The sequence below is a fragment of the Fusarium fujikuroi genome, chromosome FFUJ_chr01 (assembly GCF_900079805.1).
Source record: "Fusarium fujikuroi IMI 58289 draft genome, chromosome FFUJ_chr01".
Lineage (NCBI taxonomy): Eukaryota > Fungi > Ascomycota > Sordariomycetes > Hypocreales > Nectriaceae > Fusarium > Fusarium fujikuroi.
The window spans coordinates 2,813,580-2,828,574 of NC_036622.1; the positions used below are offsets into that span (position 1 = coordinate 2,813,580).

A 14,995-nucleotide genomic window follows, 5' to 3' on the forward strand; every position below is an offset into this window, starting at 1 on the left:
CGAAGAAATCATGAGACCGTGTCATTACTAAATCTAATCTACAGAAGATATTCAATAGATACTGCAAATCTTGGGCGTCCATACATCAAATGTCAATACAGGGACAAACAAATAGCAGAATAAAAGCCAGAAAATATCATAAGACGTGCAAAATCAAAAGTTGACTGTCCTTGCTCAACCCAGGCATGACGTCAAAAGCAGAAAGGAAAAGCAAAACATAAAACTGAGAACGTGAGACCCTTTCCCCTTCATTCAGACCAGAAACAAACAAAGGAAATCCTCGCTAGTAATGCGTTTGTCCCCCAGAATTCCAAAGACCAAAACACCGCCTATATCCTTTTCCCAAGTGGTATCTTCCCATATCCTGTATCCCTTAATCTACATAATCTACCTCAGTTTGACCCATTGTCTCAGTCACAAGACTTATATGACTCCGAGCGCCGATGGAAGTGCTTCCACCATCACTTGCACCACCAAACAGACCCTTGGAGCGGGGCACAAGAACCTGTGCAGGGCATACGACTATCTCTTCGTCGCCTTTGCCATTATCATCCCCCTTTTTGACGACAAGTGGGAAAAGCACAACCCGAACGATGGCACCTTGTGCCTCAAGGTCTTCATTTGAGGTTGTTATGCTGCCGCTTCGTTCATTCATCATTGATGCGTTGAATTGAACTGTTGCGGTAAGCTCACCGTCCGCGTCGTATTCAGGGCGCAAAGGCGGCAGCATCATATATTCAGCTTTTTGCGTCCGCATCTCGATCGAGAGACCAACGGCCTCTCTCATGACACGTCGTAGCTGAGATTGAATTTGATCTTCCAAGTTCGACGGTGGTGGGAGGATCTTACACAGTGTTTGGAAGATGGCCTGAACAACGGCCTCTGTGTCCAGATCACGTTGACGCTTGAAACTTTCGCGCTTCGCCAGTAAAGTCAAGGTAACGGCGCGCCATTGGCGTACCGCTTCGATGGGGCCGACTTCGGTCAGCAGCTTCTCCAGTGACTTAAGCTTCTGTCTCTGCTCTCTGTCCATGCCAAAAAGGTAGCGAGTGAAGACAAATTCCCAAACCATGTTCATGGTCATGGACATGAAGATATCGCGTCTCTTCACCCGGTCCCGGAGATAAACATCGACATCGGATCCATCAAGTACGGCGTTGTCGAGTCGATCAATTGTCTTCTCATCATTTATCTCGCTTGTTAAGCGGCAGGCGCGCATATCAGAGAATTTGGAGAAACGAAGCACCCATTGCTGAACATGGGAACAAAGTTGTTGGCAACGATGGTCGAAATGATCCTCGTCGCGGATGTTGAGAAAATGATCGTCGCCAGCCTTGGCTTCTAAAATCTGGCGCTGAAGGTCACGAATTTCCTCCTTGGCAGAATCAAGTTTGGCGCGAAGCTCGGCAATTTCTGCGTCCTTTGCTTCAAGAGACTGTTCAGTGTTGCCTTTTTCGCGTCGAGCTTCCTCCAGCTCACGGGCGACAGCGGCATTGCGACTCTCAAGATCATTTACACGACCATTGTCTTTGCTTGCAAGTTCGGCGTTGGCGCTTGCAAGACCGTCGTTAACTTCTGAAAGTCTAGAGACTTCGTTCTGAAGAAATTGTAATGATTGCTTGAGATTGTCGATTTCGGCATCGCGATCGGCTAAACTGCTGGCGGCTCGTTGACTAAGGCTCGTCTCAGCCATAGCGCGGGCTTCGGTGAGCATTCGGTTCTCGGCCATTAGCTGCTCGACCTTATTCTCGAGTTCAAGGACCTGCATGCTTTGTCGGCGGCGCATGCTGTGTGGCCGGGTTGGTGATCGGGGTGAGCCGATGCGACCCTCACCAAAGCCATCCTTTGTTGTTGTTAGTGACATATTACATTAGGATAGAAGTTGGTAATATACTTACATAGACGTCGGCCATGTCCTTGGCACGGGCGCGACCCTCATTTGCGACAGGCGTGGAACTGGCGGGTGCGGCGGCGGTGGTGTTTTGTTGACGAAGAGCCCGCAAATCACTGCTCATTCGCTTGTCAACACGGCGGAGCGGCGGTGTGGGGGTGCCTGAGGAGCGGCTGATGCCTGGGCTATCAGGCCTCAACTTAAGCGGCTCCGGGGTCCGACGCCGAGAGAGGCTGGTGTTAGAGACAGTTCGACGTCCTGAACCCTCGAGACGAGGTGTTGACCGACGAGAAGGAGTGGCATTGTCTGAAGCGCTTCTCTGACCAGAAACTGATGATGAAATCGGGTTGGGACTCGTAGTCGGAATTGGAACTGGTGTCGAAGGCTCAGTTCCTCGTAGGGCTGCCGCTAAGCCCGCACCCGCTGCAACGGCGGCGACTGCCGTGCCAGCTGGAGTTAGAGCCCCGTATTGTTTCTTCTTTTCTGGCTCCGGTGTTGGTCCAGGTGCTGTAGGCTCTCGCAACACCGGTGTACCTCGCGGAGATCGACGAAGTCTTCGCTCACTCAGCGGATCGGGAGTTTCCAACACCGTTCGGTCTGCAACTGGCTGTATCTGACTTTCCCCTTCAGCCCAGTCTTCGGGATGTACTCCACTGTCGCGTGAAGCCTCTTTACTGGCAGGTTTGCTTCGCCTTAGAGTTGCTAAATCCCCTCCGAATCCGCTGTCACGATGTGCCTCTTCACTCAAGCGTCTACTTCGTCTCTGGAAGCTCAATGCTTCGCCAACAGGAGCGCTGTCGCGTTTGGCTTTTGGTGTTGAGAATGCATCCTTGGCTGGCTCAACTTCGGCCTCGGGAACCTCTGGGACTGGCTCCAAGAGTCTGCTTGGCGATCGGCGTAGATCACTCATATCCGATTCCGAGCCCACCAGTGGTGTAAATGTCTTGCTATCCTCTCGTAACAGACCGCTCTTGGGCTCCTCAACGTCAGATCCACGACGAAGAAGAGGCTGAGGGGAGCTTCTCAACAGCTCCAATTCTCCTTTGCCAAGCACCGGACTTTCCATTATGTCTGACGTTTCTGGAAATAATTGCCGCGAAGTTGATTTGTGCTCTTTCTTTGGGTTCGTCGAAGGACCTTTTGATGTGCCAAGAACTTCCGATGTTCCCTCGTAGCTCTCCGAGCGCCTACTCTTTCCTGGCGCATCGAACAATGTCTCGTGAACAGATGACGTGACCTTGTTTGTCTTTTTTGAAGCCTTTGGTTTTCTCTCTGCTGGTTCGCTCTTGTCTTTAGCATCTGTAGCAATGTCATGATGCTTTTCCTTGTGGTCAGCACCACCACTAGCGAAGTCTTTTTCTGGTCTCTTCCTCCTCGCATCCTGGACTTCTCGGTGCGCTGTGGTTTTTCCCTGTACCCTTTTGTCGATATCTTTTACGGGTAACTTGGCGTCACTTGAGTTCTTTGCTGCCTTGCTATCATTTTGCGATTCCTTATTCCCTTCTTCCAGTGCCTCATCCCTGCTTTCGGGTTTCTTTTCTTCTTGTCTCGCACCTTTACTCTTGTCGCCCTCTATCCAGTCCCCGAACATGGCAGAGCTGAACGTCGCGGCGGTGGCTGCAATCATCCCAGCGAAAGTCGATGTACTGGGCTTGCTGGATTTATGCAGGTCTGGCTCATCTTTCAAAACGTCCGAGGTGGCGGCTGTAGCTTCTAAGGAGCGTACAGGCTGATCCGTAGGTTCTTTTACGGCTGGTGGGTTCGCATCGGGAGGTCCTTTCGGAAACATGGAAGTAGACTCGGGTTTTCTCAAGACCTTCTTTCCCTCTTTTGCATCGAATGTTTCTTGTGACGATGATTTGTCAATCTCTTTCAACTGTGTTGCCTCATTTGCAGAAGAGAACTGAGCATCTCGATCAATAAAAGGTGCATGTTCCGAAGAGACTGATGGCCCAGCGGATCTCGCTTCCAACCCTACTTTCTGCGCTTTCTTCATTTCTTTCTTCAACGACTTGTCAGTAGATTTGATGTTAGGCGACTCTGTCGCTGTCGATGTCAAATTTGATGGCCCATTGGCGGCACTGCTTGTCTCTTCAGAGGCCACGCCTCTGGACGGTGCATCCCCACTCAATTTCATCTCCTCCGAACAAGGCGTAATGGAATGACCCTTGGAAGCTGGCGTCATCTCCGTATCTTCGTCCACTGTCTCATGTACGAGTGTAGTTGCGGGGATATGTCGCAGGGTGGGAGTTGCCACAGGGGATTCTGGGTCTATGCAACCATCTTTTGTCGGAGCAGGAGCGTTGTCACTTGTTCTAGGACCTGATGCAGCTTGAACGGCTGTATCTGACTGACCTTCGATTGCCAATTGGGGCTGAAAAGGCTCGGTATGGATTAGGTAACCGTCCGGTGGCTGCTGGTCTGTTTCTTCTTTATTCCTAGATTCCGTCTTGACCGGTATTGGCTGTGAATCGTCTAACACTTCCGTTGTCGCAGGCTCCTCTTTGGAAGCTGGGGCGTTCGGTTCTGAGAGAAGGTGGTTGTCGGCAGGATGGTCAGAAACAGCTTGATTGGATAGCGCCCCTTGATTCCCTTCTCTTGCTGCCTCAATAGATCTATGATTCGTTTGCTTCTGCTTTTTTTTCTTGGGGGCTAACTTCACAAGCGCATCTTCTGTGGCAGCAGGTGAAGGTTCATAGAGCTGTCTTGGTGAGGGCCCAATAGATGCATTTGCCTCAACCTGAACCAGCGACGGCCCGCCTTTGCCAGAAGCAGAATATCTACCTGTCGATGTCGGAGGACTTTGTGCAGTTTTGACAATGGGATTTCCAGTACCAAAATCTTGAAGGGGGGCATTCGCTTCTTCCTTCTGGGCAATCATTAAGTCAACAACAGGGTCATCCCTGTATTTGCTTTCGAGGTGCTGCTTTCCTTGTGTGGCCTGATGCGGTGCCTGGTCGGTTCCCGAGGACTCGGGCACAAGTGAGAGGTTTGGCACAACTACTTGGGCCTTATCATCAATATCTGAATCATCCAGAGTCGATTTACCGCCAGAAGCTCCGGGGAACTCGATGCGCTTCCAGACTGCTAGCTCTGGTGAAGCTTTCTCTTCTGTGATTGACGTCTCAGAAGCGTAGCCCGTTTTTATGTTCTTGTCGTTCTGGAAACGCGGCGTGGTTGAGTCTTCCATCTGGGCAGCTTCCTCAACTTGCATTGATGGTACATTTGATTCGTCAGGCACGGCGGGGTGACAGTCTCTTTCGATCTCAGTTGTGGCTGTCATAGGCATTACCCCGTATGGTGGTTCAAGCTCCGGGAAGATATCGCCCGACTCGGCTGGTGCTGTTTTGTCATCAATCTTAGCCTGGCCAGTGGTTGGTAGTCCGGTTCCTGGTTGGGTTCCATGAGGATCGTTCAGTATTGTATCGGTAGGCTTTGGCTGGTTTTGAGTTTCCTGTTGTGTTTGGGCATCTTCCAAAACTGCGCAGTCTTTGTTGGCATCACTTAGTACGAAAGGAGCAGTATCTGAATTCGGCTTCGGCTGCTTCTTCTGTTCGTCCTTCTCTGGAAGTATGGCATTCTCATCGCCTGGCCTGATACCGACAAGATCTTCCTGGAACGGCTCAGCTTGTGCATCAAGGAGAGAAACATCTAAGATGTTCTTTCTCGAATCAGGGATATCTGTCGCTGATTGCGTGGTTACATCGTGCCGAGGTTCCGTTGACTCCAACAATTCCGGTTCCTTAAAGGTTGTGAGTGTGCCTGTGTGCATAGCTTCATCAGACTCTTTGACAGTAACAGCTCGTAGGCTAGAGTTTCCTTCTCTGTCCAGATGGGCTCTGGAACCCTCAGCGGAGTTATCAGCGTTGCTGACTCCAGCCAAATCAAGGCTCGCCGCTTGTTTGGGGGATTCTTGTAGAACTTCAGGTGCTGGACGGTCGATCATGGTTGGGGAGTGATCTGTTGATGGAGCGAATGAAACCGCATCATACTTGTCCCAAGGCTTGCTGTCAATTTGATGCTTCTGAACAAGCTCAGCAGAATGAAGACAAGCTTCGTGGTCCGTCTCAGCCCTAGTAGAATTGGCTGGCTCATCGATGGAGAGGAAATTCTCGGCTGGAACAGGGGCAGGCTCATCGTCTTCCCCGGTTTCCTTGCTCTCCTCTGGCAGAAAGTCAGATGCTATAACCGGTACCACCTCATCATTGACTTCTCCTGTTTCCTGTTGTGGTAGCATCTCTACTGCACATGTAGCGCTGACAAAATCGCCATCGATCTCTCGGGTATACTTGGACAAGTGCTCCAAATCTGGAGGTGCTTGGCTGGTGGGGTGCTCTGTTTTCACTTCTTGGTTTGGCTTACTCAGTGACGAAGATTCCCATTTTGACGATGGAATTGGCACGCAATCGTTTCCCAGCTGCTGTTTGTTTGCATTTTCGGGTAGTAGAGAGTCATGAACGTCTTCCTGCATATTAGGCGTGTGTTGATCTTTTCCAGAAAGTACGGGTGTCTCTGCGATGGTTTGTGTCTCGGTCAAAGCCTGAAATCCATCGTCCGTCTTTGTGTCGTTGCTCTTGGTTTCCTGTATAGGAGAAGGTCCAGTATCACCATTCAGCGGCTTTTGTTGATCCGGTTCAGTCTCGCGGATTGATCGTGTCTCAGGTGCAGATACTGCGTCTGCGAGAATGCCCTCGTGGATGCCATCATTGCGAACCTCGAAGCTCGGTTTCTTTCCAACATTATCTTTACTGGTAGATGTCCTTGACGCCTCCGGATCTTCCACAAATTGTCCACCACCACTACCACTGACTGATTCGATTTGAGATATAGGAGGGCTAGGGTCGGATGTGGGTTCGGGCAGATGTTTGCCAGTTGAATGAGTCGGTTCGAAAGAAGGCTGAATGATTGGGTCAAGACCTATCTTTCTTAGCTTTTTTTTCATCTTCTTCCTGTCCTTGGAAGAAAGGGCTGCCCACTCCTCGACAGTAAACTCATTCTCAGCTTGCTGAGCGCCTGAGGAATGAGGATATCCATCGCCTGTAATGTCCATCACCTGGTTTGGAGAATCAGGCGAAATCGACCCCGGTATTTGTCGAGACCGTGGATGCGCTATCTCGAGACCCTTGGCCACTTGGTTCTCATCGACCTCGTTGACTGGTTCAGAGTCTTGGACGCCTACACCATCCATTGCTTTGAGTGTGCGATGAGAAATAGCAAGCTCATGAGATGGTTCAGAAGAAGCTTCTTCATGATGAGATTCGGAAGAGGCTTTTGTCGTCCTCTCCTTCGTAAATTGATCTTGTTCCTCATTTCCTATGTCGGCAGCAATCTGAAGAGGGATCGTTGATTCGAATTCTGCGGCAGACACAGGGGAACCAGATACTCCGAAGCCTGCCCTTGAGTCAGACGTGGATGCAGCAGTAATTGCCAAGTCTGCTGGACGATTCGCAGGTGTTATCATTTCATGAACGACTGCGAGGTTTGGAGCGATGTCGACGCCTGCGGGTTTGCTTGGCTCCTCCACCTGATCGGCATCTTCATGGAGGGCCTCCTGCTTATTCTTGTTCTTTTTCTTCTTCAACTTCTTTTTCTCAGATGCAGACAAACTTTCAGGGGTGTCAGTCAAGCCATGGTCAGGGTCTGCTGAATCCTCTAAAAAGAGAGAAGTGACTGTAGTTGCTATCTCTGAACTGGAAGCATCGGTAATCGCTTGAACGGTGAGTGAGATAGGTGGAGTATGCGACTGTTCATGAGCCTGTTGAGAGGTTGAGTTTGGCCATTTAGGCTGCTTGGGAATATCGGGAATTTCCAGACGCTTAGACGCTTGTTCAGTAGTGTCTGGCGGTGAAGGGCGATCCTCGAAAGACTCTATGTCCAGCGGGGGTCGTTCAACTGCCTTCGTTGCAATCTGCTGTGGTGAGTACGTTAAGGCATCACAGGCAACGGTACCAGAAGCACTTGTGTTTGTGGCACTGAGTTTCCGGGTATGGTCTGTTTCGCCTTCTTTGAGGCCATGTAGAGCATCAGTGTTTCCGCCGACGGAGTCGAGGTCCAAATGAGAGTTTGCAGAAGCTCCAGGAAGCTGTGGAATAGACTCAATATTATCATCAGTCGCTTGTCCTAGGGCAGTTTCATCCTCAGATCCGACAGGCGCGTCTGTCGATGCATGCTCATTTAACAAAGGAGACTCGAGCACCGTGGAGGCAGCAACTTCCTCAGATAGGATGACATGCGCGCTGTCTGTCGTATCATGCTTCATTTCGAAAGAGGGCGTGGGGTCTTGGATGAGCTCTTCTAAGAGATTTGGCTTGGTTGCGACTTCTGCCTCTTTTCCCGCCTCAAATTCTGAGCCACGGACCTCAATCGTGTCAACACATTCTTTGGGTGTCTGTCTTGGTAGAGCCCACGACTCTGATGAGGCATCGATTTCCACCACGCTCTTCTGCTCAATTGCACTGTTAGTAATTGGGCCTTTACCAAAATTAGCGACTTGATCCTCAAGATCAACCTCCGGCGCAGGAACAACGATATCCTGTCCAGGGGCTGTAGAGTCAAGTTGAGATCCCTGAATGGCGGCATCAGCTTCAGGCTTGGCAAAGGCTTGTCCAGTCGGAGAGTGAATATTGGTGTTGTCCAGAGATTGAGTCTCATTTTTGGACTCGGATTCAGCTTCAATGACGGGCTCAATTATAGGTACAATCTCCTCGATCCCCGGGAGTCCTTCTTTCTCATCCTTAAAGTCAGGCTCTGGATCTGCCTCGGTAGAGCTTTGGGCAACAGGCTCGGATTGAACCTGTGGCTTTGGTTCAGATTCCAATCCAGTTTCAGCCAATGGTTCCGATGGTGCCTCTTCAGAGGCTCCGATTTCCTCGGGCGTCTGTGGTTTGGGCGAGGAATCCAAGGCAGCCAGAGCCTTGACTTTCTTCAACTTCTTGATCTGTTTTTTTGACAAGCCTGCAAATTCCTTATTGCCTCCTAGTTCCTGTCCCGGTTCCGATTCTGGCTCCAGCTTCGTCCCGGGCCCGACATGGGCTTCAAGATCGCCAGCTCTGCTCGTGTCCTCCATCCGTTTTGTACCCTCCGTAGGTCCTTGGCTCTGTGCCTTATCCACGGCGGCGGCGGCGTCGTCCTGCTTTTCCGGATCCGGAATCATCTCCGGCTCCGTTGGACGGTTGGTCTCGGGGTCCTGCAGGATTTCAAAATCGTTGTCTTTAGCCTTCTTCTTTTGGTCGGTCTGGGATTGACTGAGGCTTAACCCACCCCGCTCGTCTTCAGGACCAGCTGGTTCTTCGCTTGGAAGCTCTCCAGAATTACCGGTATCTGGTATATTGATATGGTCGGCTGGAGGAGTTATTTTATCCTCCAAAGGAGCCGCTCTGTCAGGTGTCTCGTTTTCATCGGTCTGCTTAGGGGTCTCATCGTGCGCGGCTTGAGGATTTTCGGCAGGGACATGGATGCCAGTATCGGCCGAAACGTCAGCATCCTGAGAAGAGGTAGCAAGGCCAGCCTCAGCTTCAGTTTCCTGGGTCTCTTCGAGAGCAGCCTTCTTCTTTTCGGCCTTCTTCTTCTTCTTCTTGTCCTTCTTTGACAGTTTCGCCGGTGAATCGGGTTCCTCGGCTTCGGGAGGATTTTCGGAGGGAGGCTCATCGGGTGCTACAATATCAGGCTTGTCCGTGGCTGGTGTTGGTTCCTGGACAGAAGGGGTTTCTACGGTGGTCTTGGCATCAGCTGGCTGTGTCTGCTCATCATCTACTGGGGTAGTCTCGACAGTGTTTATGACTTCCGACTCCATGGGAGGCGACGGCCCATCTTGATGGACAGGCGTTTCTGTAGGTTCGATAACACTTGACTCTGCAGTCTGGGCAATGTCAGACTGCGCTTCTTGCGAAGCAGAATTCTTGGCTGTATCAGAGATCAAGTCTTTAGATGTTGGCTCGGGAGGTTTTTGGAGTGCGGGTTCGGCTTCAGGCTGCCTCTCTGGCTCGTCAGAGGAAGTGGCCTTCTTCTTTTTCTTCTTTTTCTTGCTCTTCTTATCGGGTGAGGTCTCTGGCTCGGCCTCTTCCATAATAGCAGCCGAAGTTGCTTCAGTGTCGCCCTCAACGGCCGTACTCTCATTTGCAGGCCCCAAGGGATGGTTCACAGGAGGTATGTCAGGCTGTTCGGCATCCTTTAATGGCACTTCATTTGAGACCTCTTCGGCAACTAGCTCAGCCACCGGTACTTCGTTGACGCCGGCTGTAGCTTCATCGAGGCGTAAGGGCTCGGATACTATCACAGGCAGTTCGCTGCTCTGTTTTGCTGCACCTTGAACTTCGTCTTTCTCAACAAGAGATACCGATTTCTTCTTCTTCTTTTTCTTTGACTTCTTAGTGCTTGCCAACTCTGAAGTGTTGTCTTCAGGAGCTTCTATAGCATCTTGAGGCTCGGTAGTCACAGCCGTATCAATAACATCAATGTTTTCCTCGGTCCCTTCTACAGCCGGCAGGGACATTGCCGCCTCGGTGGTCTCGGTCGGTTGTTCAACATCTCGAGTCTCACTTTCAGTCGAAACTTCGTTGGCACGGACTTCAACGACATCAGGAGGCTCGGCGGTAGGCACTTCCTCACTTGAGTGTTGTTTGTCATCGTCTAGAGTGCCTTCAGCCTTCTTTGATGTGTCGATTGTTTCAGACTCCTGTTGGGGTCCTTCAGCATTGCTGATGTCCACCGGTTCCTCGGAAACTTGCTCTCGGACTTCAGGGACGACTGATGCCGCTAACCTTTGAGCGGCACTCTCTTCAAGAGCAGCAAGACGTGCTTGATCCTTCTTCAAAAGTCGCCCTTTCCTCTTCGCTCTCTTCTCGAGCAGAGCTTCGATCTCTGCCTTCTCGCTCTCCGCCTCAAAGTTCCCAACTGCGAGAGAGGGTTCTTCCTTAGCGGCTTCCACTTCCAGAGAATGAGCATCTGGTCTCCTTGGAGGCAGTGCTTTATCAAGAGCAAGTTGAGGGGAACCATCATCTGCAGGCGGGGGTAGCTCATCTATTGAATGTTCGCCCACCGGCTTCTCACTCTGTGCCTCGCCTCTTAATTCGGGCCCAGCTGACACGTTTGCTGTTTGTGATTCATCCTCAATATCAAGAACAGTTGAGTTGCCAAACGCAGGTGTCTGTTCTTCAGTATCGGGCCCCATCGGGAGATCGGTCTGCGATCGTTCCTTAAACACAACCTCAGACGATTCACCACCGATTTGGGGCTGCTCTTCAGCTTCAGGCTGAGATGTCTGGCCATCGGCTTGAAGCTGTTCTTTTAGCTCCGATTTAGTTGGTTCGTCGCTGATGTGCGCCAATCCTTCGACTTGAGGCTCAACTGGCTCTTTTCCGATCTCAGAGGTATCCGGAACGTGATGCTCCGCTGAGTTGTCATCAATCTGTGATCGTTCTTTGATTTCAGGATCAGCTGGCCCAGCGTCACTTGGCAGCCTTTCCTTATGCCCATGCTCAGACAACTGATCATCAGTCTGCAACCGTTCGCTGGTTTGCGGTTCCACTGAAGCAGTATCTAAGGATGACTGCTCTTGAGATTGGTTCTCAGCTGGTGTAGCATCAAGCTGTGGCTGGTCCTTGACTCCTGATTCGTCCAGTACGCCATGTGTCGACTCTTCATCAGGCTTCTGGTTGAGGAAGGCATTTTCAACAATAGAGTCAGAAGTTTCAACCATGGGATCTGGCGCCAGGATATCAAGGTTCTTTCTGCCAGACATTACTGCTGTTTCGGCACCTGATCCATCCTGGCTGATTTTAACGTCCGTAGTAGTGTCTCTGGTTTCTTCCTTGGGAGCCTCATCCTGGCTAGGTTGGTTCTTCTTTTTCTTCTTGTTTTTCTTGGCCTTCTTCTTCAATGCCATTGCATCCGCCTCGCTAATTTCGCCAGGAGCTTCCACACTAGACTTCGCACCCTCTCCTCCAGTTGTCTTGCTGGCATCTTCTTTGATTACTTCTCCAATGCTGGCTTCTACGGGCTTTGTGCTCAATTCTGAGCCTGCCACCACAAGTCCCACATCCTCATCCTCGACTGGAGCAATAGACTCTTCTTTGACAAGCTGACCAAGATCAGCCTGAGCTGGTATTGTTGAATCCTTGTAGGAATCCGCAGTAGATTCATGTGCTGGGTGCTTAACATCATCAGCCGTAGTTATCGTCGAGGAATCTTCTTGTTTGATTTTGTCGGACTCGGTTTCAGTAGAAGCTGTTGCCTCCCCCACGCTTGTTGCTGGATAACCAATGACATTATCTTTTAACATTTCGGCGGAGCCCTCCTCAAGAGCCGAGACTGGGAGTGTCTCGGTGAGTTGTCTGTCCGTAGTGGTAGTCACTTCATCCTCAGCAAGGATGTCGAGGTTAGCATCCCCTGTAGCCTTGACTGATTCGTCAACTTGGGAGGATTCCAGTCCAAAAGAAGTTCCTTGAGACTCGTCTGCCGGCGCATCTCCTTGCGAGAAGAGTGGTTCAGAGATCTGGGGCTCTATTGTGGTGCGACCCGCCTTGTTGGCATGCGTCTCGGGAGCGGTATCAGCAGCGGAAACGTCTGGCTCGACGTCGGCAACTTCTGGGTTTCCAGCGCTTACGCTAGAAATCTCTCTATCCCTGGGAGCGTCACGATGGAGTTTCGGTGTAATAATATCAGACCTAGTGCCTGTGAACGTTGACTTGTCAGCACTTACTTCATCAGGCTCAGGTTCGACCGATTTATTTTGTGTCTGTGCTTGATCCCGGAATCCCCACATCCTCTTGAAAGCGGAAATTCCAGCTGTGGCGGGGAGTGCCCGAAGAGCAGATGGGAAGTATCCTTGACTTTGTCTGTCTTTTCGTGGATCTTTGGCGGAAGTCTGGGAATCACGAGCGGCCGGATGATAATCGACATCATCTTTGGACTCAGGATCGTCAGGCTCCGGAGCCTCAACTGGAGAAGCATTTCCACGATCAAGAACTTGATCAGTATCTTTTGATGACAAAACAGACTGTGGGTCCGGAGCCTCATTGTCTTGAGTAAGGTCGGTGGGCTCAGCTACCACAACGGGCGGCTCTTCCATCGGGTTTCTGTTGGCATTCTTAATCGCTTCATTGTCACCAACGTCCTCAACTTGAAGAGACTCTCCTATTTGAGGCATCTCTTGTTTATCCACCATTGGCTCATCATCGGCTCTGGCGCCCTTCTTCTTCTTTTTCTTCTTCTTTGACTTGGGCGTAGCGGCGCTGTCACCCTCGGCTGATACAATGGGCGATTCGGAAGCCGGATCGGAGGCTTTTGTAGATTTATCCGGTGCCTTCTCTGGAGCATCTACGCTTTCAGTCATGGTATCTGGTTGGGCCCAGGCATCGAATGCATCTGCACCGACAGGCTCAACAGAGACCTCTGGGAGTGGTTCCGCCATAGAACCTGAGGCACTATGGGCAGCTGTTTCAGATGATTCAGCAGAGGGTTCAATGGGCGCGACTGGCTCCGTCCAAGCATCAAACGCTTCTTTTTCAGCTTCGGAAATTTCAGCTGGGCCTGTGCCTTCAACCTCGGTGACTGTTGGCTCTACAGAGATTGCTTCCTCTTCGGATGGCTGCTGCATCTTGCTCTTCTTCTTTTTCTTCTTGCTCTTGGATGGAGACACCAGTTGCTCTTCAAGGGCCGCTTCTGCGATAGGTGAAGTGGTGATGGAGGTCGATTCCGCAGTAGCTTGAGCATTGGCAGAAGATTCGATTACGGGCTCAGGGTCTATTAGTGGTACCACAGATTCGATGGCGTTGTCTAGCTCTCTTGGTGACTCTTCCGCTACCTGGTCCACCAATAAGTTCGAATCAACTGGTTTGTTTTGCTCAACGACTTCCTGGACTTCTTCAGACTGTGCGATCGTATGGTGTTCCTCATGCAAAGCCTCAGGCTCTTGAGGCTTCACGGCTTCGGTGGCGAAAGGGTCGGTAGAAGAAACCTGAAAGGGTTGAGGTGTAAATTCGTGGGTGGGCTCGAGTTCAACCATAGCCGGCTTTGTTTCAGAAGCTTCATTCACTACGACAGCCTCGTCGCCTAGAACGGTATTGTCATCCTTGCTAGCAGCGGGGACGGGAACGTCGAAAGAGTCTTGAATGATCAGCTCAAGTCCCTTCTTCTTGAGCTTCTTCTTCATGTTTTTCCTATCCTTTGCGTTCATGGTTGACCACTCATCGGTGGTGATCTCATTTTCTGCACGCTGGGCAGCGGCATCCCCAGGCTTTACAAACGGTGTTTCCGATTCTTGAGTAGCAGGCTCCGTATAGGGAACAACAGCCGGTACTGATTGAGGCTCGGTAACAGGGTTGTTTATCCCGGTATTGGTGTCGCGAGCAATATCGGTAGTTCGCTTTTCTTCCATAGGCTGGGCGGCGGACTTCGTAGTGGAATCACTTACTGAAACTGCTTCAACAATGGGATCTGTGACAAATATGCTGTCCGGCGCTCTGATGGATTCGGGTTTCTCGTAAGTCGTGTCGATAGCAGGTTTGGTGTTCTGGCCATTGAAAGGCTCAATGATCTCAGGGTCTGTTTCCTCAACTGCTTGTGACGGAAGTTCTGGAGACAGAGCTGTGACATCCTCAACTGCGGACCCAATTGCGAGTCCTCCAGTGCTATCCTCTACCAAAAAGTCTGCAAGAATAGGCTCGAGGACTTCGTCATTCGTACCAACAGTTTCATCTTCTTCGGGAGTAACAGGTTGCTTGAATGTGGCAATCTCGGCGGAAATCGTAGAAGAATTAGGCGCAGTCTCACTCGTGGCTTCGGTGATAGGTTCAACAGCGGGCTCGACAGTGGATTCAGTGGTAGGCTCAGCAGCAGGCTCGACAACAGGCTCAGCGACAGGCTCGACGACAGGCTCGACGACAGGCTCGACGACAGGCTCGACGACAGGCTCGACGACAGGCTCGACGACAGGCTCGACGACAGGCTCGACGACAGGCTCGACGGCAGGCTCGACGACAGGCTCAGCAACAGGCTCAGCAACAGCTCAGCAACTGGCCTANAGCAACGNGTCACGAGACAACGAGCTACGAGACAACGAGGTCACGACGACGAACGTGCACGAGAACGAACGTCGTACGACGT

General features: G+C 51.1%; 1 protein-coding gene; it reads right to left on the bottom strand.

Annotated features, from left to right (window-relative positions):
* Nucleotides 1–373: 373 nt before the first annotated feature.
* Nucleotides 374–14,995, bottom strand: part of FFUJ_01232 (uncharacterized protein) — a gene marked incomplete at both ends in the record, with an annotated part of 21,311 nt that continues 6,689 nt past the window's right edge. The window contains 2 exons of the mRNA XM_023581017.1: nt 374–1,843; nt 1,899–14,873. Of these exons, the coding sequence (XP_023424314.1) occupies nt 374–1,843; nt 1,899–14,873 (14,445 nt within the window).